Source organism: Zeus faber, assembly GCF_960531495.2.
Source record: "Zeus faber genome assembly, chromosome: 15".
Lineage (NCBI taxonomy): Eukaryota > Metazoa > Chordata > Actinopteri > Zeiformes > Zeidae > Zeus > Zeus faber.
The window spans coordinates 21,879,382-21,906,336 of record NC_137194.1 but is presented as its reverse complement, the minus strand read 5'-3'; the positions used below and the strand labels follow the sequence as shown (position 1 = coordinate 21,906,336).

Here is a 26,955-nt window from a genome sequence, read left to right as displayed (position 1 = left end):
GTCAGTTCTTGAAGTTGATGTGGGAAAAGCAGGAAAGCAGGAAAAATGGGCGTAAGCGTAAGGATCTGAGCGACTTTGACAAGGGCCAAATTGTGATAACTAGACGACTGAGTCAGAGCATCTCCAAGATGACAGGTCTTGTGGGGTGTTCCTCATATGCAGTGGTCAGTACCTAGAAAAAGTGGTCCAAAGAAGGACAACAAAGGTGAAGTGGCGACATGGTCATGGGCGCCCATGGGCTCATTGATGCATATGGGGAGCGAAGGCTAGCCTGTCTGGTCCGATCCCACAGATGAGCTACTGTAGCAGAAATAGTTGAAAAAGTTAATATCAGTACATTTCACTATTAAATACAAAATGTATTCATTACATTTACAATATGGTCAACCCTGACGCTCATTTGCACCTAGGATTTTTTAGTTGCAGTAATCTTTGCATGGTTGTGTGTCATGTACAGTATGCCTGAAAAAGACAGTGGCGTGAGGTGGGCACATTTGGCGAGACAGTAGCTGGCTAATTCACGGAAGCGGTGAGCCAAAGGGGGGCGGCTTGAGCCAAATTGGGCGTGAGCTAAAGGGGTCACGGCGTGAGGGGGGAACCATGTAAGGTAGGCATGGTGTGACACTCTCGTCACACTGCCGGGTGTGCAGAAAGGGCCTTCTGTGCACCTGGTGTTGGTGGGCATGTTGGCTCAAAATCGACTGGTTGTTGTGGGCGCGGCGACCTCAAACCTTTCAAACCTCTCTCCCTTTCCATATTTAATATAAATTATATAGATAGATGGGACAGTGTCAACAGTTATTATTAAAATGGTGGAGCTGTTTATTTCGCAAAATGAATTACCTAAATAATTTTTCAATCCACAAAAAAATAATGAATCGTCCTTGTTGGAGAAAGATAAAATTACGTGTTCCTTATTTTATGAATGGTGTAAGGGGCATTTTTCATTAAAAAATAAATCAAATAAATTATAAAAAAGCCTTATCTTGAAAAATACAGTGGTCCAAGCGTCCATTTTCCAAGGATCAGCGCCATTGAGAGTACATCTTCCCTCCTATTGGCTGTCGCCCAATGGCCAGCACTGCTCATTTGCATAAAGTTGAAACCTGCTCAGCTTTCCTTGTTCCTTGAGCTGGTCACCGAACGTAGCTCCCTCCCTTGCAGCTAGATGAAGCCCAGCTCAGTTTAAAACACATTGCAAGCTTTGCAGCATATGCGACTTGAGGTGCTACAGGCCTCAGTCGGACCTTATTGAATTAAATAATTGAAATACTTTCCTTCTTTGGTAATACATCAGCATCTTGTGATGAGACTTGCCATGGTAAGTATGGTTTATTAGCTGATCAGCAGATGGCTTTTATTTTGACAGTCCGCTACAGTCAGACTCAGAACGGCCAGCACATGTGGGTTGTAATTCCCCAAAATGTGTTATATCCTGGGCTGTCTAGCATTATCATAATAACTCAAATGAATCTACCTTAATACTCTGAGACAAACAGAAGTAGCCTTTTGATGAAAGCCAAGAAAGTGCCAGGGAATCCAGAACTGCCATCCCCTCTTTTAAATTATTGTTAAGAATATTTATGTCTGATATGCAGTGGTTAGTACCTAGCAAAAGTGGTCCAAAGAAGGGCAACCAGTGAAGTGGAGACATGGTCATGGGCGCCCATGGGCTCATTGATGCATATGGGGAGCGAAGGCTAGCCTGCCTGCTCCGATCCCACAGATGAGCTACTGTAGGAGAAATAGTTGAAAAAGGCTGTTGTGGTAATACAGTAGTGGAAAGTAGTCCAAAGTACTTTGTTACTGCAGTTAAGTACATTGAAGAATCTGTACTTTGGATTAAACTTATATTTTATACTTATATTCCTTTTCAGGGACTTTCAACATTTTATCCACTACATAAAGCAAATATCTAAACCTTTTTACGTTTTGCTACATTTTGTAACACAGCCATGTTAGATTATACACACACACGTTAATGTCACTTTGATGCTGCAAAGCAACGTGTTACATCTCTTTCACAGACTTCATATAGCTGTGATCAAAAAAAAGGGGCTGTGCCCACACTTAGCACAGTGACCCAAGAGCTCACTAAACAAGTTGCAGAGCTTCAAAGCTAGCTTGCAACACAGACTATGACATACCAGAAGAAGAAAGTTTCCCACCCTAAAGGAGCTGCTACTAAGCAAAAACAGTTTGAGAAATGTACCAGAGCTAGAGCAGAACCAGTGCAAGTTGCCCATAAAACACAGAGCACAAAGCCAAGACCATGGTACTGTTTTCAGTGTGGTGAAGACTGTCACATTAAAACACACTGTGACAATCCAAATCCTGCTTTAGTTGCTGAGAAAATAAAGCGAGTGAGGGAAAAGCAGTGTTGGGAGGCTGAAAATCCCTCAACTTTAATCAATCTTTAGGGTGTATTCAGACCTGCAGTTTGTTTGCTTTTTTCCGATTCAGGAATAATGTTACAATGTTGTACTTGGACCTTGGTTTGATTTGTCTTCACATTGAAACGCTTAAAAGTGGTCCAAATCTTGTGAACAACTGCAAATATTGCATATTGAAAACTGTTTTGTGATTGGTCAGAATTTTCGGGGAGGATTCGTAGGATTTCCTGAAACCGCTTGGGAGATTTCTTCGTCAGATCAAAACACCCCCAGTGGGTCAAATTGAAAATGGAGCATCAGCAGTGTGTGTGGTTAATATACCAGTGTTCGGTATATGAACAACATGTTCAATTTGAGCGAGCATCAAGGCTACATCCTGTGTCCATGCCTCCTCTGCACTCCTCTCTCCTAGCGCGCTGCAGACCGTGTGGCAGCGAGCAGGGCTCATGGCGACTCCCCCTCTCTCCCACAGCATGTGCGTGTCTGTGTGTATCACATTACAGTCTGCATCTCGGACCCGCCTATATACAGCCCCACTGATTAACGAAAGCGTCCCATCGTCCATAGCTTATACAGTAAAGCAAGTGAGTTGTATCGGTTTGTTGGGTCGGTTGCATACCCACTACAAACCAACCGCTCCCTGGAGCGATTGCAAGCATGCTGAGACCAACCTCTCAAGGCGGTCTCGGTGTTGTTGATTTGGTCTGGAATAGAGTGCGATTGCTGTGTTTACATATGCCCAAACGAACCGATCTAGGGGGGGTAAACGCTCCAGGAACAGAACAAATGCTCAGAATGAGCTAGGTGTGAATACACCCTTAAACTAGAACCAGTTCCTGTTGTGGGGCACACAGGAGCTGAAGCAGGTCAATCGTGTCCCACTAAAACTTTATCCAAACAGCCCGCTAAGCTTAACCAGTCCCATACAAAGAATCCCATGGGCAGACTATCCAAAGGCTTGGTTGGTACCAAATTTACAGCTCAAGTTAAGATTGCTGGTACAGAGTGTAACTGCCTACGAGATACTGGTTTCCATGTAACCACCATCCGCGAATCATTCTGCAAGAAACACATTTTGAATCAAGACATTAGCCACCGGACTAGGCCAATCCACCTCTAAAACCTGGGCTCGAGACTAACGGCGACCCATCGTCCTGGGGACGATAGAACATGTGTTTAGGACAAACAGAGATATTCCCATCACATCTCTCGTTCTTGCAGTGTTTTCGTTCAGTGAAACCTCCCTGCAGCCAAACTCTGTGGAGGAAGTCTGCTGGCGTATAAAGACGTTAAAACAAGTTTGACACTCCAGTTTGTTGCCCCTCCCCCTCACAACTAAATTATGGTCTGGGTATCGGCTACATATTTCGGCCTACAGAGTGCAATCCTCCTGTCTTTAAAACAACCGTCCATGTTTTCCTGTAAACCAGAACTTCTCATTGTTAGAACTCACCGTGTTGTCTGTGGAAATAGAGTTGCACTCCCAGTGACGGGTGGCTGTTGGTGCAGTTTCCGGCAATGGTGACGTAGTGACGGAAGCGTGACCATTTGGGTCAACAATGACGGAGTGTTGTAATGACGGCGCGACAAAATGATGTAATGACGGAGTGACAACTTTTATACTTTTCCGGGTCCTAGTTTTCAGAGGGAAATATCAAAACAAAGCAAAAACATTTAAGTAAATATCAGAAATACAGTACTATCAGACAATATATAATATTTTGTATGAAAGTAGAGATGCGAATGTGTGACATCTCCGAGGCGTTTGAACATGTCTACTACCTCAACAAGAATACGGTTTTCATTAACATAAAAAACTTTTAATTATTGTTAATGTCCGAGTTGCTGTATGCTGCCCACTGTTCCTGGCTGCCCCCAGGAGGAAACACAAGCCAGGCTGAGATAAAAGCAGATAATGAATATTTTGAATGGCAGCTGCCTGTTTTGGGGAGAGGGATTTTCCTTCTGCTGTGATCACATGCGCCAAGAAGGTCACCTGCCAAAAAATACGATTATTAATGTTAACTACAGTAAAGCTGCTTTCACACATGAACTCTGGACAATGCAATGCAATGATGGGTTAGGGTTAGCGTTGATGACGCTGCGGAGTTCTACAGCACAAGATGGCGGGGCTACAGACTTATCAGTAATTATGACCATTTGCAGTGATACTCCATGTATCCGGACGTATCCGCAATATAGACGAAAAAGTGGAGAGAAATGTAAAGAAAACCGGAAAGGAGTATGAAGCAGCTACGCTCTGTGTACAGAAATCCGCACAAAGGTAAATAACTGGCGAATGATAGACGTCAAACACGTGACACGTCCACTCACCATCTCTGGTCACGCATACTGCTTGAGGTGTCTGGGAATGTTTGAGGTCCCAAGAAAGTCCCCATTGTATAATATAATTACTAACAGATGTTGCCAGGGGTCTCAAGAGAGAGCCCATTGCCAGGGGCCCCGGTGATAAGGGAGGTGGAAAGTGCTTAGATGTATGTCAGTCAGCTGAACTGTGACCCATAGATTGGAATCAGATGGGCTATGTTGTCTCTGTACAAGTATAAAGACACGCCTTAGTTCCATTCAGGAGGGAACACATTTGACTTCTGTTCTCTCCCAGATATCCATGGCAAGTCTGGTTTGATGCTGTTCTTACTTGTAATAAACATAATATTATAATCAAGTCAGCGGAGAGTCCTTCATCAACACATCATCGACAACAAAGAAACTACATAGCGGACATTATGCTGACTTTGTACTAGGGTGCTGGCTGGGTTAAGTCCGGTTAATGTCTGGTCCAACTGATTCGGACATCTGTGCTGCTTTGCTGTTCTCTGTAACTAGTCAAGAAAAACAGTCGTACCTCGTCATGTTATAGCAGTTATATTTATCTTTTAATAAAAAATGTTCTAAACCTATTTCTTTGAATGGAGAAAAATAAATACAATTATTTCCTCAACATTTGAATGGTGTTTTTATTAATGCCACAAGTCTGGGGTCCTGCCCAAGACATCGAAGCAGTGCGCAAACACCTTCAGGAGCTACTTGACACTGGTGTTAAAGAGTGAATCTCCATTCTCTTCACCCATCGTGGTTGTGAGAAAGCGGAAAAATGATGTGAGCCTATGCATCAATTATTGGAAGTTTAACCTGCAAACGGTTTAAGACGCCTCAGCCTCCATAACCTTAAAGAGACTCTCTGCGCTGACTGCATTCAAGTGGTTAACTCTTTGATACGATTAGTCTGGCTACTATCAGATTGAAGTGGACAAATCCAACAAAGCCAAGGCTGCATTTGTGTGTCCATTGGATTCCGTGAATTGAATCCTATGCCTCAGGGAATGACCAATGCGCCCAGTAGCGTGTGGCACAGTGGCGCAGTGCATTTCACTGCGCCACCGTGCTCTTATTTGGGTTCCAAAAGGGAGCCTTTCTGTATGGAGTTTGCATGTTCTCCCTGTGCTCACATGAGGTTTCCTCCACCTAACGTTAGTAAGGACCCCCACCAAAACATGCACACATCATCGTCTGACCAGCAATGGATACTCGTCACAAGGTCCCCGGGCGCATCCACGAATGCTTCCCACTGCCCCCCCGGAGGAAGTGCCAAGGATGGGTTATACGCAGAGGCCTCATTTCACTGGCCACCACCGTGTGTGTGCATGCATGTGTTGTATTGTGGTGTGCTGTGTGACAATTAAAGCTTCTTCTCTTCTCAGTACCTTCCAAAACTGATGGAAAAATGCATGGGGGATATTCATTTGAAGGAAGTGCTTGTATTTTTGGACGTTGCGTTCTTGGAATCTCTGGAGTAGCATGAGACACGATCAATATGAGTCCAGGTTGAAACTGTCACCCAAAAAGTGCAAGTACTTTCAGAGATCCGTAACGTATCTTGGACATTTAGACCCCGGGAACATAGAGGCTTTAAAAACCTGGCCAATTCCCCAAAACATGAATCAACTGAGAACCTTCCTTGGTTTCTCAGGTTACAAAAGACTGTTCAAAGATTATGCGAGCATAGTTCGACTTCTCAACGTCTTGACCCGTTGATACCCACTTCTCAAAAGTTTTGAAGTCCGAGGATAAAACCGACCAGTATCATGACCCAAGGCAGCCATGATATTGTACCTCCCTCCGCCCAACTGCACACATCTTTGGGTTGGCAGTGAGCCCTGAACGCCTCAGGGACTCGAACATGTGCTGCAACCTGGTGTCACTGTGGTGGAAATTTGTATTATTAAGGACTCACAGACTGAAGGATGTCTTGCTGTGTTCATTCACTTCTGCAGAAGGACGCCCACAGCCTTCATGTAGCACGTTCGAGTCAGAAGTTACATTCTTGGCTCTTAATCTGGGTTTTATATATCAGCACAAAGATTAGTTTACAGGCATTTCAAGGTGGCTGGCAATTGTATTTTCGGACAGGACCTATGTGGTAGCAAGGATTTATATACTCATACACTAAGATCACCATTCCAGTAATTGAGGAGAATCACACTCTGTCTGTCTAGGTCAACTGCCCATGTCAGCCCTATTCCAGGAATACTCTTCTTACAGTCAGTGAGTCTCCTTACTGCCAGTAATACATTTTGGTGCATTCTTGCGACAGTAATACTGTTAGGACATTAATACACCAGAATTCCCCCATCTGAGCCTTCAGTGCTCACATATTACATGAAAATTATGTACATGAAATTCACATTAATACATATACACTATCTTCATATCTTCGCTCTTTCCGTCCTTCAAAATAAACATGATATGGCAGACCAGGGGGCGTGGTTGAGCCACGGTCTGCAAGTGACAGTGCTGGCTTCTTCCTGTGGTGGCACAGCTGTACTGGGTCTGCCTGATCAGCCTCTTTAGTGCTGATTGGTCGGACCCAGCTGGGTGAGTTTTCTTATGTTTTGTTGTGTCTTTCAGTGGGGATAGAGTGGGGCAGGTTGCTATAACGCCTGTGGAATTGGACGCCGACCAGGGAACGTAGACACAAATTATTATCTTTGTTATATGTTCTCAGTTTTGGCCAGCGAGCCATTTTGTTTTACGAACTTTAATAAACTCTCGCCATGTCGCCATCCCACTGCCAGAATCACTCCGTCCCCCTCTATAAACCCATACATGTTGGCAGAGACCCCCACTAAAATTTCATATATGAGTCAATGATAACATTTACCTTTAAAAGACCCAACGTTTATTCCCTTGGACAAGCCTTCGGCACAGCAGTGAGGAGAAAGCCCAATTGAAAACCTTGGACAGAACCAGGTTCAAGGGAAACAGCTATCTGTCTATCACCAGTGTGAGTACCCTGTTGGGGGTCTCCCCATGCGCAATGTCTCCTTTGTCTCCTCCAGGGACCAATCCCTGTGTTCTGTGGTCTTCCAAACACCACTTGACAAGGACTTAACCAGTTTCTGCTTCTAACTCTTGCTCTCATGTGCATTAGGACTAATGGAAAAGCTTACTTCCAACAAAGACGGGTTTCTTGCACAACAGCTCCTCTACTGGCTTGCTGATAGGCAATGTGATATTTCATGTCAATTCCCAAAAACTACCCAACTGACTTCAGAGCAGCCTTTGCAAAATGTGCACTATTGTTGCTGCTTTTAGAAGTGGGAAAGGCTTCAACCCATTTAGAAAACATATCAACAATTACCAAACAATATTTCTTGCCTTTACCCAATGTAAGCTCAATTTGCAAGTCCATTTGCAAGTCATGAGTAGGTTCATCTGGTAGTGGGTGTGTGCTGATTAGTTTTGCTATCTTCTGACAACATTATCACATAACACATTTTTAGAGTAATTTGAGAAACCTTTAGTGAACCAATATCTTTTAGTGAACCAATATCTGTTGACTTCTGACATCAATCCCCCTTTTGGCTCTGCCCTTCCTGTAAATCAGGTGTTGGTATTTGTGTATTTGTTAGAGGAACACAAACAAGTTGTGCTGTAATTAGAGCTATTAGTGAAAGCAACACAAATAGAAAATTGGGATCGGAGGGTTGTAACATCATAACATTAATTGGAAGTTCCGTATATCCCATCATTTGACATTGGCCAGTACCTATTCATCAACTAAAATAAACAGAAACAAGTTACTACAGTTAGTCACAAAACACAACTGATTGCACAAATAGACAGGCACTGTTTTAAAACAAAAACAGATTACAAACTGACAGACATAATGAATACCCCTGATAGTTGTACTACTTAATTATCTTAATCATCATAGTGAATTTTCAAGAGCTTCAGTAACAAGATCTGGACGGGGCGAAGCCACAACCGCTATCGTTGTCAAGTAGTCATGTGGATCACCGTCGTCACTGGCAGGGAGAAGAATAGCTGGATTTAGAACAGTACATCTTCTCACAGTGATATTAGGCATATCAAGCAGAACAGTGTGATACCGTAACCACCTTGCAGCTAAGAGATGAGCGGTCTTTTGTTCAAGCAATATGATGGAAACCATGTGGCACATGTTCGCATGTGGCCCTAAAAGAATAAATTCTTGGTCTCCTACCAAATCATGTGATCCTAATATAGCTTCCTCTGCTGCTGCTGCTGCTGCTCAGAGACATCTAGGCCATCCTGCTGCCACAGCATCTAGTTTGGATGAAAAGTTGGTCTGTGTTTAGCTCCAAGTCATGTAGCCATTTTCTCATCAACAGTCTGTATGAATAGTTTAGTCCCAATCCCAGAGTTGGTGTAGATTGCAAAGCTTTTTTCGGGTCGACAAAGGCTTTCTCAGCCTGGTCAGTCCATGTCACCTTTTGATGTTCAGTTAGACTTTGGAATATTTTGAATGGCAGCTGCCTGTTTTGGGGAGAGGGATTTTCCTTCTGCTGTGATCACATGCCCCAAGAAGGTCACCTGCTGCTGAAACCACTATAATGTATTTAAACTAGCTTACAAATCCTAGAAAAATCTCCACTCTGCTGGCTGGCAAGCCTCTCTACATGGGCGATTAAAAGATTTTGGTGTTATCTCTACAGGTGCTTTAATTAATTAACCTTTAATTAGTCCTATGAATTAATCATATTTACTTTTATCCCACAAAGTGTGTGGAACCCCCGTCAACTCTTGGGAATCTAATAACAAACATGCTTGTGTGAAGATGTGCGTGTCTCAAGTCCTGGACTATAGAAAACATTCTATTTCTGTTTCCTGCCACCGGTGGTCCTCTTTACACTGACTGATGTGGAGCTTTCACTTAAACATGCGCACTGGAACTGTTAACATGGAAAAACTCCTGTTTCAATTTGTCTGTTCACAAAACTCCTAGAGTACACATCGTATCATTCCAAAACATGCAGCGCAGTGTCTGTCATGAACAATGTTGTTCCCTGTTTCATGTGTCTGTGTCTGCAGCAGATGTCTATTTATAGATCCTGACCCTGTGTGTGTGTGTGTGTCGCCATTCATACACATGCAGTCATTTGTCGAGGCTGTATTCTATCATTTGTGGAGCCTTTCTTTTTGTATTTGTGTTTGTGTAGGGGTGCTCTCACGTGACATATCAGAAGGTGGATCCTTACTTGTCTCCAGCTCCTCTGCCAGTCAGCCCGTCCTGGCACTCAGAAGAAGAATGACCAGGGATCCGCTGTACCGTCCCCAGGACCCAAGCGGGAACCGTCACGTCCCCAGCCATCCTGACACTGCAGAGTAGAATATCTGGGACCCACACGGGATTCGGCGGAACCCTGGCCCCTCCCATTGGCCTGGAGGGGAATGGCCGGGGCTTCGCCAGACTCATCGTAGTCGTATGGCGACATGTCCTGAGGTGACCACACTCGGCTACGTGGGTGGGTGCTTGGGGCTTGCGGCTTGATGGGGGCATCTGGCCTGTTGTGGTGGGGCAGGCCTCGCCCTTGCCTGCGGGGCAGGGGGTTTGGGTGGCGTGTCAGTCTGTCGGCGCGGGACCTGGCTCCAGGCCTGCGGTTTATGCCTGGCATCTGCGGCCCAGGTTCTCCGCCCGCAGCTGCGTCTTGTGCCTGCACGTGGGGGTGGGATGTATGCGTGCGCCACAGGGCTGCAGGGTCTCCTTGCGCACTCCAGGACTGGTGTCATGCTCCATGGGGCCAGCGTGGATATTGTTCCACGGGTTTCTGGCTTCTCTGGGGGCTGGAGGGTCTTCTGTGGCCACAGGGCAGGGTGCTCAGGGCTCTCCTGCAGCCATGCGGTGTCTGTACGGCAGCGGGACTCAGGGGTGGCTGCGGGGCCTTGGAGGCACTACGATATAATACAGACCTTATACACTAGAACCAATTTGGACAAGTCCTGTACACTCACCGGTGGACACACACACACACACACACACACACACACACACACACACACACACACATACTGTACATACAGGCGGTCTCATCATAGACACACACGCACCACCAGCACCCGCTTTGAACAGACCCCCAACACCCTCCTGGTTACATCCCTCTCCTTTCCTCCCAAATTTACTGCCAAAACTAACAACCGCCCAACCACACCAGGTTTGACGGTTGGGAGGTCTTTCATGAGGTTGTGTGGTCATTAAGGAGCGGGGCGATTCAGGATCAGATTTTACACCTTAACCTCCTGAAGAAGTTGAAGGAGCGGGTATCTGTGTCTCTGGCTACCGCTGTGATCGAGGGCAATGAGTTGGAGTCAGACGTTCTAAAAAAGAACGATCCCACTCCGGCCCTTTCCAGTAACCATCTCTCTCCTGGCCAGAGCGTAGATGTGACCATGCTACAATGGCAGTTTTCTGATGTCTTCTCCCCCCTGCCAGGCGGCACATCCCTCGTACACCACCACGTGGAGACGACCCTCGGGGTGAAAGTACGCTCCTGGTCATACCGCCTGCCCGAACATAAACGCGAAGTCGAGCAGGCAGAATTGAAGGCCATGCTGGACATAGAAGTGATAGAGGAGTCTACAAGCGACTGGTGTAGTCCCATCGTGCTGGTAGGGAAGCCTGATGGGTCGGTTCTGTTCTGTTTAGACTAGCGAAAGGTGAACCTGGTTTTGAAATTTGATGCTTACCCAATGCCCTGGGTCGACTAAGATACAGTCCAAGATGAAGACGAAAAGGAGGTAAAGCAGTTCTTAGGGCTAGAGGTTTGTAGCCGACTTTTCGGAGCTGACCAGCCCTTTGTCTGATTTAACTAACAAAGGTGTGTCAGGTGCTGGACAGAAAAGTGATAGCAGGCTTTTGATGTATACAGCTAACTTCGCTCTCCATTTCTGCTTGCAGACCGACGTGTAGGACAGAGGGCTGGGGGCAGTGTTGTCCCAGCACGTTGAGGGCGCCGACTGACTGGTGCTGTACATCAGCCAAAAGCTCTCCGAGTGGGAGTCCAGGTACAGCACCACCTAGAATAAGTGCCTTGCCATCAAGTGGGTGTCGGCGCCCTCTCGCACTACCTCCTGGGGCGCCCTTTCACCCTCTGTTCGAACCGCACCCCGCTGCAGTAGCTCCGCCACATGAAGGATACCAACGTGCCCTTGAGCCCTTTAAGTTCAGGGTGATCCATAGGCTGGGGGCGCAGATGGTAGTAGCCGACTACCTCTCCCACTTTGTGGTGTCAGGTGGGGGGGTGTGTGGGCTGCCGCCCTAAGTCGGGCAGTGGGGGATTGTAGCAGATAAGGGTGCGTGTTTAAGCCGCACTCCACAGGTGGCGGTGTTGGCTTCTTCCCGCTGCGGCACAGCTGTACTGGGTCTGCCTGATTTGCCTCATTAGCGCTAATTGTTCAGACCCGGCTGGGAGAGATTTCTTATGTGTTGTTTTGTCTTACAGTGGTGATGGCGTGGTGCAGGAGACGCGTCTCTGCGGACCAGATCGCTAGGCACATGGACCCGTACTCTGATTATCGTAAGATTACGTTAAGTTCATGTTTTGGCCCGCGAGCCTTTTGTTTATTATTGTCAATAAAACCCTGCCGCGTCGGCACCTCACTGTCGAAAGTTTATGGATGCCTACCTATTCACTACGTATCTGGTTTGACACTTACCCAAAGTGACGAATACCTGAAATGATACTCGAATGCAATGATGTGAGGGTTCAGTAGAACAGCAGTAGACTGGTGCAACAGTAGTTTGCTACACCAAACAGGTATTATACTCAGCAGATAGAAATCACAAATATAAATCAGAAGGCTACTTTAAAGGTCGAGTTAATTAAAAAAGAGTCAGATATTGTTGTGAAAAGAGTTCTTTATTTTTGTAAGGGTTTTATTTTGACATTGCCTTTTATTATTTTTATATCCATTTTATAGTGGTTATTTTCTATTTTACAATATATGGTACCAAGTTAAACTTACCTGGTCTCAAGTGTCATTCACTGGTTATGAGTCACTTCTACCTCCATTCGATATATGCTACAGTAAGCACGTGTTTTTTTATTACTATTCTCTGCTGTGTAGTGTTGCTGATTGACGATGACTATGTTTAATGCATCAGGCCAATGAATGAGGGAATGCAACATATAGCTATTGTACAGTAAGCCCCACAGCTCAGCAAGTGGCCTTTTGTGCTGTGAAATGGTGAAATGAGTAGGGCTAATAATGTAATTATTACAATCTTAATTCCCATCGTTGTGGGTATATAGTGTATAGGCTCCATTGTCATGTCAGAAGATGCAACAATATTTAGGTGCTCTGCACAGAGTGTTGTTTACTATGCCATTCTTGTTTAGTTTCAGCACAGCTGCACCTCGGTGTTGTCTGTGCGGCAGGCATTCTGTTCCGTGCATATGTTCCGTGGTGTTTTTCTCCCACATGATCCGCCGGATCAGCAGCCTCTCTGTGTTCCGCCACCCCCTGATTTACAAATTAAGCAACGTGTAAGAGGGTTGTAAAAATAAATAAATAAATAAATAAATTAAAAAAAGCTGCCAGACATTCTGTCCCAATTGAATTGGATACAACTTGTCTACTATTTTTTTTTATTGCACTTCTGAAGCATTTCTGAGGATATTCGAGTGCAAGACGCATAAACGCGATCAGGGGAAAAAAAACATTCTATAAAACATACTCAAATATTTTACAAGGCAGTTAACAAGACTGGATGTTTTGAAGGGATTTTGTTGCATTTATTGACATGTTACGAAAAATACTGGCAGAGTTAAATATCACAAAAAGTTAGTTTTATTGTCGAAATTTGATTGAATGGTGTAGAATGAAAAAAATAAATAATGTGTATAAACGCTTACAGGCAATAGCTATAGCATCAACATGGTTATGGCACGATGGGGAAACGCCACTCAAAATAGGCATAACTGCACAAATAAATCTTTTTTTTCAAGTAAATAAACAATCCAAGCAACGGGTACAACATCAACCTAATATACAAAGCAGATTATCCGAATAACGTTGATAGTCTTGCTCTCACAGTGAAGCCAAGCTTTCGATTAAACAGGTAGGCATGATATATTATAGATAAAATATGACAACTCTGGTATAGTTCATAAGTGATCCCATGTCCAGCTTCACAAATGCTCCATGTACTGCTGAAGTCCCATGCTTTCATTTCCTAAGGAGAAAAAAAAAAAGGAAAATTCACACAGTAGATACACACATGAGCACAAAATGAGTACAAATATTTGCGACTTATTCTGGATAATTTATTTGCGTCACATACTCACGTCATGCTGTCTCCTCCACGATGCCCAGTATTTCTCCGCTTAATCTACATAACAAAGGAATGCATTCAGAAGAATTCTAGTGAACAGCACCAGACTGATATTTATAATTTCATACAATATCTTTTTGGCCTAAGACCTGAGCTCGGGTCTGCAATGCCAATTCAAACATTTTACTTTGCTTCTCAAAACTCAATGTCACCGCCGCTGGCAAAAGAAAATATTGTAAACTATGAATGTAGTCGGGTCCAATTATACTATATGGCGCAAATAACAATGCTGTATAGGCGCCGTTTAGGAAGTCATTTCTTCGGCAACTACCATGAAGACCATCACCTGGCTAAAGCTAAGAATGATGCAAAAAACACATTGTAATTCAACCACAGCATGTGATGAACCAAAGAATGATCCCGCCCTGTCCCTTGCGTTACGGTACCTTTTGTGTGATGAGACAGTAAAGAGTAAACATAAACAGCATTCCTCCGCAGATGGACGTGATTATAAAGCCAAACTTATACAAGTTTCTTTCAGGACTCCTCTGGGAGGCTTTCAGCGACTTCTTTTCAGCTCTGGCTGTGGAAACGATAGGTGATGCATGAAAAACAGCAGCTGTGGACATAATCGTGGCGCTGGCTTTTCAAAGTGAATGAGGGCCAACCTTCCCCACCTGTAGTGAAGCGGTCTGTGGGTGGGTTTGTGGAGAGTTCTGTGCTGACGGCGAAGGGCGCTGTGTATTCCCTCTGGCAGTGCCAGTCTACTGGGGTGTCACTGGTGGTCATCAAGTCCCAGTACACGGACAGCACTTCCAGGGCTCTCCGCAGAGCCTCGGAGGGCGAGCCTTTGAAGGACGTCTCAAAATGTTCCGGTTTATCCTGAGGCAGAGTGTGGAATAATATTTAATTGTTCCTTAAAATGCATTGGAAATAGTCTCATCACTCCTGCATACTTCCACTGAAAAGGGTCCTAAACAATTATGAGGAGTAGTTGTGATTGAAAATTATTTGCTGAGGAATTACCGTGATCCTTCGAGGTCTAATTTGATAACCCAAATCTCCAAATTGGTTTGAAATGTAATTGTATTATATTTAGTAAACCTATTTTTAGTAAATGCCTTTTTGGTGTTTTTTTTATTTTTTATGTTTTATTTTTTTTACTATTTGATGGCCTTCTATAAATGTCAAGCACTTTGAGTTGCATGTTATGTATGAAAGATGCCATAGAAAGTCAGGTTATTATTGTTATTATCATCATCATCATCAACATCATTATTATTGTTGTCATTAATTAACTAGCAGATACTAACCTCAACCTCCTCATTGATCTCAGGAACACATCTCTGTGAATAAATGTTGAGTATGAGAGCTTTCAGAGACTGAACATAGCCGTCATTGACCGAGCCCCTGCCGTATTTAAAGTTGCTGGAGAGGAGTTCCAGGATCCAGGGTAACGCAGCTTTCACAAAGCAACATTTGCTCTGCCAGAGATCAGGAGAAGAGGGGGGAAAATAAAGATCAACATCCACAAAAGGGCGAGTGTGATATTTGGTGTCACGTCATGAAGCAAAAGGAAGAGCACGTGAAATAAAAGTTACCTTACCAATCCCCTCTGCTCTATAAATGTGTAGGTTATTGAACACCCGCTCTTTAACTGGTTATCCATCTGTGTAAACAACAGGGAGATTTCAACCCTGAGAACGTGCCTCACATTTGCTCTCATTCTCTTCCTTGGCTGACTTTGTTATGGTCTATAACAGAAAATGAGAGTGTCCCACGTAAGGAGATTAGAGTACATACCAGGTACCTGACTGTCATCAGGTGTTCCCTCGTGATGGAGTGCCTGCACGGACCAGGGACCTCAGCCATGGTCAGAGGGAAGCTCAGGAACACAAGCACACACAGACACTTCACCTGCAACTGAGACGGTTGTAACAGTGACCTTTCTTTTGGAACTAATGCACAGGCATAGACGACTTGCCGTCCTAAGGAGAATAGGAAAGAGACAACTTGACCTGCATGTCTATCAGTCCATCCTTGTCGGCTGTTGTTTTCATAGTATCCTGGAGAAGCCAATTGCGTCACCCTTCTCAAAGGTTGCGTCTTTGTTTTCCCCCCTTCGAAATACTGAAGAATTTATGTGAATCTGCCTCCCTTCCAGGGCGTAGATGGTGTAACAATAGGGTTTCGGGGGAAACCTGGCTGCTATAGAAGGTGATTTTATGTTTTTTCATAGACATGCCTAGCTGTCCGTGAACCCAGCCCCAGCCCCAGCCCCCCCCCACTGCCTTATGAACATGGCCTGGGAGATCAGAAACATTTAGGTGTGGAGTGGTTCGGGCAGCTGACTGATGACTTCTAGCAAACAACTTCTGGCAACTCATCCAGGCAAATGGACTCCAGATTCAGCCGCATAGCCCACATGGAATGTGAATGATTGAAATTCTTGACAAAACATCTTTGTTCATTCAGCAGCCACCGAGGAAAGGCTAATGCCCATGACACACACTGTGCGTAGGAATTTATATGCGATGATGAACACCCAATTCCTGACTTGACAGTCCACATCCCGCCATCCCAGAATGTAATGCAGCTTTTTGCTCAAATTTCTCAAATATGGACGGATGTGTGAAATGCCCTGAATTGGAACCGTACATGGTCGCTGATCTGTGGCCTTGCGGTCTTCTGTGATGTATTGAAACACACAAGGCGCTTCATTGAAATGACACAAGAGGGAAATATTTGTCATGTTCTATTTTTATTGTGCTTCTGTTCATTGTACGACACTGATCAACATCAACATCGAATTCCGACTTCAATCTCCAAACCAGAAATATACTTTCCATAAATGGAGATGTAATGTAATGACGTTTTAGGTTTTTTTTTCTTTATGTCAGGTAAATGCTGTTGACATAAAGAGCAATTTTTTTTGAATATGATTATATATCACATTGATATCAAGTAGCTAATAAGCTAGTCCATTTGTGTCATTGTTATATTCAAATAATTAATGAAATTGTTAATTATTATTATTGTATTATTGTTATTGATGCTCACTATATATACACTACTTTATTTAGTGATATTTTTGATAATACATTAATGTTTATAATAAATAGAAAGATTGGTGATCTAAGATTATTACATTTTATAATATATTCTTCAAGAAAAATCACCCATTGGCATGCATTATCAAATTGATACTTGGAATCCTTCCATATATTTAAATGTAATATTTTTTTAATCATATATACACATTACATTTTGAAGACTTCGATGAATAATAAATATCTTAGATCACTTAAATAAAGGTTAAATAAAATGTGGAATGAAAAACAGAGCAGAACCAACCTAGAATTGACCGTGTCCATGCTACATGATGGATTTGCATGAAACCAGGGATTAATGCTCCAAATCGGGTGTCTGGTGAGTCCAGGAAGTTTGATAGAGATTATCCAATCTCAAACTCTAACAGTTCGAAGCTTAAATGTCACAGGCCACACCCATCAGAGGTTATTTTTGCCAAATTTGGTATTTTCAATAAACTTTGACTTCGTAGCATTCCTTGCAGATTTCATTTTGAACATTGAATTATGACATAACATAACATAATATAATATAATATTTATTTGTGCATTGGTGTTGTCCCATATCGGTTAAGGCTGCACTGCTTTTGAACTTATCCCGGATCCCTGAAAGAATAGGTTCACAGTTTTCAACCCGATCCTTATGAAAAGGTTCCCATCATTTATAACTGCTTAACCTCACTGAAGGCTTTACTATGAAGAAACCAACCACTTTACTGCAGCTTTTCACAATGCTTGACAGCATGACTGCCTGGTTATATGCACCATAACAATTTTAGGGTTGTGGGCAATTCTAACCTTGAGTTAAAGCGCGACCAGCTTCCTTACTGGGAAAACAAATTGCAGTCTGCAATAATGGAAACACTTTGAACTACAGCCTCTGCCTCTGATCTACTCTGTCGGTGAAGATCAGGCGTGGAGTGCGTTAAACTTTTCATTAGATGTAATCTAATAGAACTGCGCTGCGATGCTCTAAATGCAAAAGAGGCACATGATGCAAAAGTCACATCATATCACATGATTTGTTATCTCCATGGTATGCTGCCTGTATGTAGGTCAGCGACAGTATTATCGAACACATCAGCACATCATACAAACATCAACACACTGCTACACCAACTTCTGCCCTTCTACACGACTTCGGTATTTTCTTTCACCATTGTTTGAAAGCACAAAGTACTGCATTCTTGAGCTCGTGAAAGACATTTTCTCCTACCTTAGTTTTGCTCTGGATCAGGGTTGACACAAGGATGGTCATCTGGTATACGTTTGACAATGGAAAAGAGCAGACTCCTCTGTCACACACATTGAAGAAGGGAGATGGTTTTCCTTTGTTTAGTTCCACTCCTGGGAAAAGGGAAACGCTGCTCAGAAAAACTGACAATTCTACATGTGGCGCTGCTCCTCTCAGCTTTGGCCAATGTGCTCCTCCCGCATGGAGTCAGTTCGCACAGAGTGGCCCTCTTGGCTGATGGAGCGTCTCTCTCTAAAGACCTCCCACCACACACTCATGTGCTCCACAAAATGCAGCATTCTACAGCACACCCTGAAGATGTGTAACTTCTGTTGCTTTGTGCTTAGTATGTGGAAAGCGTTTTTTATTTTTATTTGAATAATTCTTGAAAAAAATGCATCTTGTAGTTGCCGGAGATAGCGGTGGATGCTCGGATCTCGCCACGATCGACACAGTATTCAATAATCCACTGTCTCACAACAGCTTTTGGATTGGAGAGAATGTCCATTAATACATTCTCGGAAGGTTCTTCGAGCCTGAAATACCTGCAACTGGTCCTTTAAACTTGAGGTATCGGTGGCTGCAACCTTGCACTCCCTCTTATCAACCTTTTTCAACCCATTTCTATAAATACTTTGAACAGTGAATTCACTTTGGCTTACAAGGAACTTTAACTTGCCTTCGTGTGTTATTTAAAACACCTGGGCACAGTCTAGCCACGGAAACAGAACACACATGCACACCCACACACACACACACATACATTTGTATAGAAGCTTCTATCCATGCACAGACATAACTCATTATTTTGCAGCATCGCAGGTGCACACACACACACACACACACACACACACACACACACACACACACACACACACACACACACACACACACACACACACACACACACACACTGATACACATCCACCCATAAATGGTTTGAGGTTTATTTATATCAAGAGAATTCTTCTCATGGAAGGTCAGTGAACTTCCCAACGACACAATTTGTCTGTGATGAATAAGCACAGGAAGAACTCAACATACCATTTTAAAGACGGGGACATGAGCAGTGCTGTCAAATTATTTCCATCTTGACCCAAAACAGATTTCTGGAAATTCGCTGTTAGTCCCTCTTGCAAAATATGTCCTAATTGCCTGATATTGAATGACCACCTGTTATCTATTTTGAGATATCTTTTATAGATATTAGTATATATATGATACACTCGCTTGTCTTTAATCCCTGTTATTAAAATCCAATGTTCCTTCACTATGTTCCAATTATATTAATTGATGTTCCTAAGAGGTCCAAAGCAAATTGAGAAGTCCCCCTTTTCAACATTGTTTTTTACTTTCCCGCTGGGAAGTCATGTCACCGATAGTTGAAAGTTAGATTAGATTAGTTAGAGTTTGTCTTTGGTTGATTGCCTTATATTATGATATTAAAATCACTAGCGGGCAAATTCAACAACCTCTTTGATTTAGGTAGGCCTTGTTCAGCAATCATTGGGCCTCAGTGGTATTTCGCTCAGTTTGGCCCTGGTACTGTTCAAAGGATCCAAGAAAGAGCATAGATTAAAAGCACAAGCATATCTTCAAGCACAAGATTTTTTTTTTTTGGGGGGGGGTTGGGTTTTAAAGGATCTGTCTCGGATGTTATACTAGAAAATATGTTTGTGGGGTTTTTTTTCCTTTTTTTTGACTCATACACAGAGGAATGTTTTCATCTAAAACTTAAAAGAAAAATGCCGAAGATAAAAATGGCAATCAATCAATTACCACCTTCACCGCGTGGCAAACTGTCATCAAAAACAATCTAAACCAGACAATTCGTGGATGTGACAGTACGGAAGAGTCAAGTCAAGTCAAGTATTTATACAGCCCTTAATCACAATACCGTCCCAAAGGGCTTCGCAAAACCCACATTGCACATAGAAATCAATGGCATCCCCTGGTCTGAACCCCATCCAGGGAAGGAAAAACTTCCAGAAAGGGGGGGGGGGGGCGAACATCCTTAGGACATTAAGACGCTCTCAGCGGCATGGACGGACCAAGTCAGGAAATCTAGATAGGGACAGTCAAATCCTTCTGACAGGAGCATCAGATAAATTTGAGCTATTTTATTGTTTTCGTGATCCTGTTCCGTCCCTTAAGCAATCACGAAACTGCAGTAACAGTATTTTTTTAAACAATAGTTTTTAGCAGGAAGGGTTTTAGCTCTATAGAATCCTTCTCCGAAAAATGGAGAGTGACAGACGAAACCAAACAAAAAAAACGAAACGCATTCGTGCATCGTTTTCACTGTGTGGAGCGAAGTGAACAATTTGTTTTCAGGGAACCAAGATACATTTCACGCTGGGTATCTATGCGGCAATCTTCAACGCATGCATAAATACACAGAGGACTGTCCGTTAGCCGCGTAAAATGAGTGTTTATTAGAATATTACTTTCTATTTTGAGTTAAAAAATAATAGATTGTGATTGTTAAAAACAACAGAGAATTAAAACATCATCCCTGTTTGGTAAAGGGCAAGCAGTTTATATATAGTCCAGCGTTTTACACTCACAAAGGCAAGACTCTGTGTTCACCCGAAAAGCCCCGAGGTTATCTCGAAATCCCATTGAACAAGTTTATTCTTGTCACGTCAGTACAATACAAGGTGAAGGTCGCTGATACAAAACTTTGAGACGACCGGTGCATTTACGGCTGCTTACTGATCAAACTGGTGAAAAACAACAACAGTCTATATCCTACAAAAAGTCCAACTGGTGCAAACGTCTCTTTTTACGGAAGGGGATTAGGACCACATCAAAAACATATTTTAGTTCAGAGACAAACGTGAAAATGACGGGGAGTGAAGTCAGACGTCAGCATTCTGACTTTAAAAGAGATTAATCAAAGAATTCGGTAAAAAAAGGTAAGCATTCTAAGACTAATGTCTTTTTTTTTTTTTCACCAAGCAATATTTATTTTTCATGCGGTCCTCATCCTCTTCCCTTCTCCTCGGATCAGAGGCGTGGAGAATTCAGAAACAAACCAGAGGATGATCGTGTCTGTTCACCCCCGTCCCCCTTCCTGTCCGCTTTAGGACGGCTGCTCTTATTTAGAAAAATAGACTTTTGCATCGTTTCGGCATAGATTGTTAACAAAACAAGTGCACACTGAAAGCATTCGCGCGTAAAGAAATTATAAGGGGGTGAACGTCTAGCGGGGCCAGAGTCCAATCCAGGTGAGATGTGGATGTTTGGCAGATCTTTCTCATCAGACTGCTGGGGCGAACCCTATCCTGTTGTTTCTGCGATCGAACTCCGTGTAGTATCTGGCAATGAAGTTGGCTCCCAGAATCCAGATGGGCCCTGCAGGGGGCGGCACATCCAAGCCTCTGAAGGTGACGGTGCAGACATCCCCTTCAACCTGGGCCTGCTGGAGACACGGGGGCGGCTCAGGTCATTCCCCACAGCCGGGCGTACAAGTGCACATACACTGGCATTTGGGCTCCAGCTTTCCGTTCCGCTTACCCACAGGATGTAGTCCTCCTGGCTGAGCACGTACTCCTGACCCCCCAGGTGAAAGGACACCGTGGGCAGCGTCTTCACTGTGTCACAGTTCACTTTGTACTTGAAAAAATAAGAGCCAGATTGGATGACGCTGCGATCCAGCGTTTCGCTGGGCGGGGTGTGTAATACAAGAACTGTCATGAAAACATTTGACATGACTAATACTTACTCCGCTCTCATCCAGCTGGGCTCCGATTGTTTTCATCAGTTCAGATACGGAGGAGGCGGGGCCTGTGATGTAAGAGGAGCCTGTGTCGATTACAGCAGTGCAGCCCTCTTGACAGAACATCATCACCTCCCCCACAGAAACACTGGAGGAATGAGGAACGGTGCTAAAAGTAAGATGGACGCTGCAAATAAATGCAAGCGTTGCACAAACACATACTGCACATACACACACACAGAACAGAAACCACTCTGATTCTTATAAAACACACTATGATTCTCACCCTTTCATTGTAACTTCCCACTTCCCTGTCTCTTTAGTGTCCATGTAGTTGAAGCTTCCAGTATAGTAGTTTGGGTCGGTCCCTCCTAAAACCAGCTCTCCACCTGGTGAGTGTTTCGGGTCCCTGTAAACGTCGACCCACATGCAAACAATCTCAGCATTTTCCACATCAAGGATCTTCAATTTGATATGCATGAGGCCAGGGAAGGATTGGAGGAGGATTAGGACCCCCACTTGAAGGACCGCTGGGGGTTCGCGGACCCCATGTTCGCGGAACCTCTGCCCTAGTGTAATTGATAGCCTATCTATCTATCTATCTATCTATCTATCTATCTATCTATCTATCTATCTATCTATCTATCTATCTATCTATCTATCTATCTATCTATCTGTCTGTCTGTCTGTCTGTCTGTCTGTCTGTCTGTCTGTCTGTCTGTCTGTCTGTCTGTCTGTCTGTCTGCCTGTCTGTGTATGTATCTATATCTATCTATCTGTCTATCTATCTCACCCACCTGCTGTAGTAGAGAGAGAACACCTCCTCCTTGAGCACATGCTGAGACATGATGCGGTCGAACACTGGGGTGATTCCATCGATGGCCACATTGGGGTAACCCATTCCCAGCACGCCATCAAACTTGGCGAAGATGAAGGGCATGGCGGACAGGGCAGTGGCTTCAGCAAACACTTGAACGACAGGGATGCCGCCAATCTGCGAGAAGCAATATGCTGATGGTTAAATGTTCCCGGTCCTGCCTCTGGAGCCTGTCGCGCCTGACCGTAAGTTGAGCATGTACAATGTGATAAACATGATATGGTGCATTATCAACTCAAGTTCCTGAGATTCACCGTGTCATTTATGCCTTGCTTCCATACTCACCACAACAACGTCTTCACTTAGGAATCCCCTCACATTACCAGAGGCGTACTGAATGGAAAATCCCGTTCCATTCTCAACATGAGTCCGAGATTTGGAGCCGTCATACCTGTTGTGAGTAACTAAGAGTTCAAAATTTATTGAGTCATAAAGTGTATCTGGAAAGGCATAATGAGCTAGGTTTTTTTTCAACATCAAATCCCTCCCATTTTATTTTCCTTTGGCAAAAGTGAGTTTGTGTATATACTTTGTGTGCGTGTGTGTGTGTGTGTGTGAGAGAGAGAGAGAGAGAGAGAGAGAGAGAGAGAGAGAGAGAGGGAGAAGAGAGAGACAGAGAGTGAGCGAAAAAGCAAATCAAATAGTGTTTCTATGTGTGTGTGCGTGTGTGTGTGAGAGAGAGAGAGAGAGAGAGAGAAAGAGCAAGAAAAATTGTGTTTCTATGTGTGTGTGTGTGTGTGTGTGTGTGTGTGTGTGTGTGTGTGTGTGTGTGTGTGTGTGTGTGTGTGCGTGGGCCAGTAACTGCAAACTTACAACAGGCGGTGGAGAAAGGTGAGCAGCTTTGGGAGGGCACCCACAGGTTGGCCGAGCCTGTGTCGAACACAACGTTAAACATCTGGGCAGGAGAGCCGATGCTGATTTCCCCAAAGTACTGAGTCTGAGAAAGAGAAACAAAATACCAAATAAAGTTAAAGCGCACGCTGCCATGCCAATGACGTTAACTTATTCTTTCGGACTATTTATATAAACTTGTTTCTTTTTGGACGCGTGTCAGGAAAAAACGTTTTGAATGTGACACAAATCTGTTTTTGGACAAAAATGTAAATTTGGGGAAAAGTGCAGCCTATGAGTGTCGGGGTCTCACGTCCAGGTAGTTGGTTAAGGGCGTCGGCACGGTGCCATTCATGGGGTCATCTGAGGTCTTCTGAGCCAGTTGAGGGAACACCTGAGCGAAAGAGATGCCCATCTCCCTCATGTTTTCTCGAATGGATGGCATCTTTTTTAGGGTGACTCTATAAGTAGAGCAAAAGAAAAGGGAAATAATGTGTTCAGAGTCAGATGATTCAAGATATTTAGAGTCCATGTGTTGTTTTTATTGGAGGGCGCAACGTTGTCTTGATTATTCATAATTATCATACAAATATGAATAATACTCGATATATACTTGATAGTTGGACTGTTGCTGCATATGCCAATGCCCAAAACATGAGTGGAACAAACCATTTTAAGCCCATTAGTTTTGTACAAGGATGAGTTCCATTGCAAATCAATAAACAACATACTGCATCGAATTTATTAACCCTCGCTTCAGATTCATTTGATTCACGCTGATTGGGATTCATTTGCGCAACATTTCTCCGTTTTCTTGTGTGTAAGTGCAGTGAGTATTTAAGATTCAGAATTTGCATGGGGAAGGATATGCGAGGGGAAATAAATGCTTACCGTCGCAGAGCGTGGCTTGTGGCGCTCAGCGATAGCGCAACCGCGCAGAGCCAGTAAGTCATTGCCGGTGCCATGGAGACTTCTTTGAAGACAGGTAGAAAGCACGGGCCAACGGTGGAAGCAGATCAGCTGGCCTCCGCGTTACTTTATCACTCCGGAGATTTTTATGGCTGAAGTGCAACGGAGCTTGCGCCCTCTTTTATAGCCCTCGGCCTCCACTCGTTTTTTATATCATCTCTTGTTCCCTTCGCTCTGACCCTCTGACCACTGACTCTGCCTGGGACCTTTCCTCCAAGTGACCAGTGAAAACAAACTCTGACTCCCCCCCGCCCGCCCTGTCTGGGTCCCACAGCCCCTCATCTGATAAATAGGTCCCAGTAAAAGGTTTGAACTTTGACCCCCCCCCCCCCCCCCAAGAAAGAAATGGCAGATAAAAAGCAGGGATGCAGAGTTCTCAGGAGGGGTGCGTTTGTCATGCTGGGGGCTGTCAGGGGCTAACCCTGCATCGTAGATTCCAAAAAAATTTGTTAGTTGATCCACTACACATAATAATACAATCTATCATCAATGTTACTTTAAAATGCTGATCGCAATATTTGTTGCAGTTGTGAACAGCCCCCCCCCCCTTCTGCGTTGCCTGCTTAACTACAGATGTCTCTGTGGGTTAGATAGGCGTCACACCTATCTGTTTACACTCTGGCGGAGCTGCCCCTCCTTAACTGCAGTCAATCGCAGCTTCTCAAATAACCTACATCCCCCGATCCACGGGAAAAAGACAATACATACCTGCATGTTCAGTTCACTTAGTTATACAGCACTCAGCAGAGATGAGGCGACCCTCGAGTTTATTATGGACGGTTGGACGCTTGTGTTTTCATAGCTCCTGACCAAAATTACATGCTTACCAAGACATTGCAAATATCAGTATGTTGATTCCAAATTTTCTATGCCTCGCGGAAAAGTGGAGTGGATTCCCACAGTATCTCTCCTGTCAGAGTCGGGTCGTATGTGGGTGCCGCGCTGACCACCCACTGGAGCCAAGGAGATATGGCGGTCCACGTCAGACAGCCATGGTGGAGGGCAGAAGTCAGCCCCCTTAGATCTTCCCACGGGGGCCGAGCTGACAGAGAACTGATAGCGCGGTCAGCCACAGCTCATAGGACTGCTGAGGACTTCCTGCAGCGAGGTCTCATAGGCTTTGCCTGACGGCATCTGGGTGGAAACAAGGCGTGTTCTCTTTTTTTTTCATCAACTTTGTTTGTTGATTTTTTTTTTATACACAAATTGACAGGAATGTTAAAGCGCTTCTGAGTGACGGTGTCATGTTCTAGTAGTGCAGTAACAAAAACAAACAAGGAAAATACAACGAAAAACAGTCAGCTTGGTCATATTCCACATATTACAGTAAACATAATATCCTCACCCTTCAGGTCAGAATAAAAACAGATAAATTCATAAGTAAATAAGATCAAATGGGACCTTATTCATAGATCACTGGGAAGGTATTTTTCCCTGCACGGGCAAAGAGGTCTCCACATTTTTTCACATTTCCTGGAAGAGCCTTTCAATTTATATCCGATTTTTTTTCCACGCCGTGAGTTATTAAAAATGTATTTTATCCACAGAGTGTGAGAAGAAAGTGTTGGTGATTTCCGTGTCATTAGTATTAGACGTCCAGCCAATAATGTTCCAAAAGCTATCACATCCGCTCAGAGCCTCAGCAAAGGCAACCGAGGGATGCCGAACGGAGCAGGAAGGCGTGAGGCTCGATAGGCATCCCAGTTACCTCCGTCAGGGTATTGAAAACCTCAGTCCAGTAGTTACTCAGAGATGGACATGACCAAAACATATGGACATGGTTTGCCGATGTTTGGCGCGCTTTCACATGCGGGGTCAAATATTCTCATACAATTTGGAAAGCCTAACTTTGGTCCAATGAGTGCGGTGAACAACTTTACATCGAATCAACCCATGTCCGGCGCACGCCGATGAGGTAATGCAAACGTTTAAGAATATCCCCCCAAAGTTCCTCAGAGATCCCCTCCCCTCCCCTCCCCCAAATCATCCCCCATAAGACCCCCTTCACCGAATTCAGAGAGGTTGAAGATAAGGTTTGGATTTGACTGTAAATACATGAAATCATACCTTCCATCACAGGGGCCTCGGTGAGAAATGCATCTAGAGACGTGTCGTCAGGCAGGTTAGGGAACTGGGTATATTTATTGTGAACAAAACAACGAATTTGCAGGTATTGTATCTAAAAAAAAAAAAAAAAGATGTTTAGGAAGAGAAAACAATTATAAGA

At 43.9% G+C, this 26,955-nt stretch overlaps 2 protein-coding genes and 1 long non-coding RNA gene across 4 annotated transcripts; all 3 read right to left on the bottom strand.

Annotated features, from left to right (window-relative positions):
- Positions 1–7,167: 7,167 nt before the first annotated feature.
- Positions 7,168–10,054, bottom strand: LOC307241635. Its single transcript, XR_013844561.1, has 3 exons — positions 9,935–10,054; positions 8,920–9,002; positions 7,168–8,722 (listed from the first exon to the last, which is right to left on the bottom strand). It is a non-coding gene; the product is annotated as an uncharacterized lncRNA (long non-coding RNA).
- A 3,129-nt stretch (positions 10,055–13,183) lies between these two features.
- csf1b (colony stimulating factor 1b (macrophage)) lies at positions 13,184–18,523 on the bottom strand. 2 transcript variants are annotated; one of them, XM_080015533.1, is made up of 8 exons: positions 18,313–18,523; positions 15,811–15,930; positions 15,614–15,676; positions 15,321–15,491; positions 14,685–14,889; positions 14,454–14,590; positions 14,017–14,064; positions 13,184–13,908 (listed from the first exon to the last, which is right to left on the bottom strand). In XM_080015533.1, exons 1-7 carry the CDS (start codon positions 18,352–18,354, stop codon positions 14,017–14,019), a joined length of 786 nt encoding a protein of 261 aa, XP_079871659.1. In that variant the 5' UTR covers positions 18,355–18,523; the 3' UTR covers positions 13,184–13,908. The 2 variants fall into 2 exon arrangements, with proteins under 2 accessions (XP_079871659.1, XP_079871658.1); XM_080015532.1 differs by having other exon boundaries at positions 14,021–14,064.
- A 2,403-nt stretch (positions 18,524–20,926) lies between these two features.
- Positions 20,927–24,732, bottom strand: ren (renin). Its single transcript, XM_080014890.1, has 9 exons — positions 24,651–24,732; positions 24,073–24,220; positions 23,742–23,865; positions 23,214–23,332; positions 22,849–23,045; positions 22,338–22,460; positions 22,058–22,199; positions 21,850–21,948; positions 20,927–21,754 (listed from the first exon to the last, which is right to left on the bottom strand). The coding sequence occupies exons 1-9, from the start codon at positions 24,722–24,724 to the stop codon at positions 21,593–21,595; spliced, it is 1,188 nt and encodes a 395-aa protein (XP_079871016.1). The 5' UTR covers positions 24,725–24,732; the 3' UTR covers positions 20,927–21,592.
- Positions 24,733–26,955: the final 2,223 nt, after the last annotated feature.

Excerpts from the sequence above, each read along its gene's own strand:
- csf1b (XM_080015532.1), bottom strand. The coding sequence starts at position 18,354 with ATGACCATCCTTGTGTCAACCCTGATCCAGAGCAAAACTAAG. Across the intron at positions 15,931-18,312 it reads TGATCCAGAGCAAAACTAAG|TTGCAGGTGAAGTGTCTGTG; the intron begins GTAGGAGAAAAT and ends CAACCGTCTCAG. Across the intron at positions 14,890-15,320 it reads AGATCAATGAGGAGGTTGAG|GATAAACCGGAACATTTTGA; the intron begins GTTAGTATCTGC and ends ACTCTGCCTCAG.
- ren (XM_080014890.1), bottom strand. The coding sequence starts at position 24,724 with ATGGCACCGGCAATGACTTACTGGCTCTGCGCGGTTGCGCTATCGCTG. Across the intron at positions 24,221-24,650 it reads ACAAGCCACGCTCTGCGACG|AGTCACCCTAAAAAAGATGC; the intron begins GTAAGCATTTAT and ends CTCTACTTATAG. Across the intron at positions 21,949-22,057 it reads CCCAGCTGGATGAGAGCGGA|TACAAAGTGAACTGTGACAC; the intron begins GTAAGTATTAGT and ends TATTTTTTCAAG.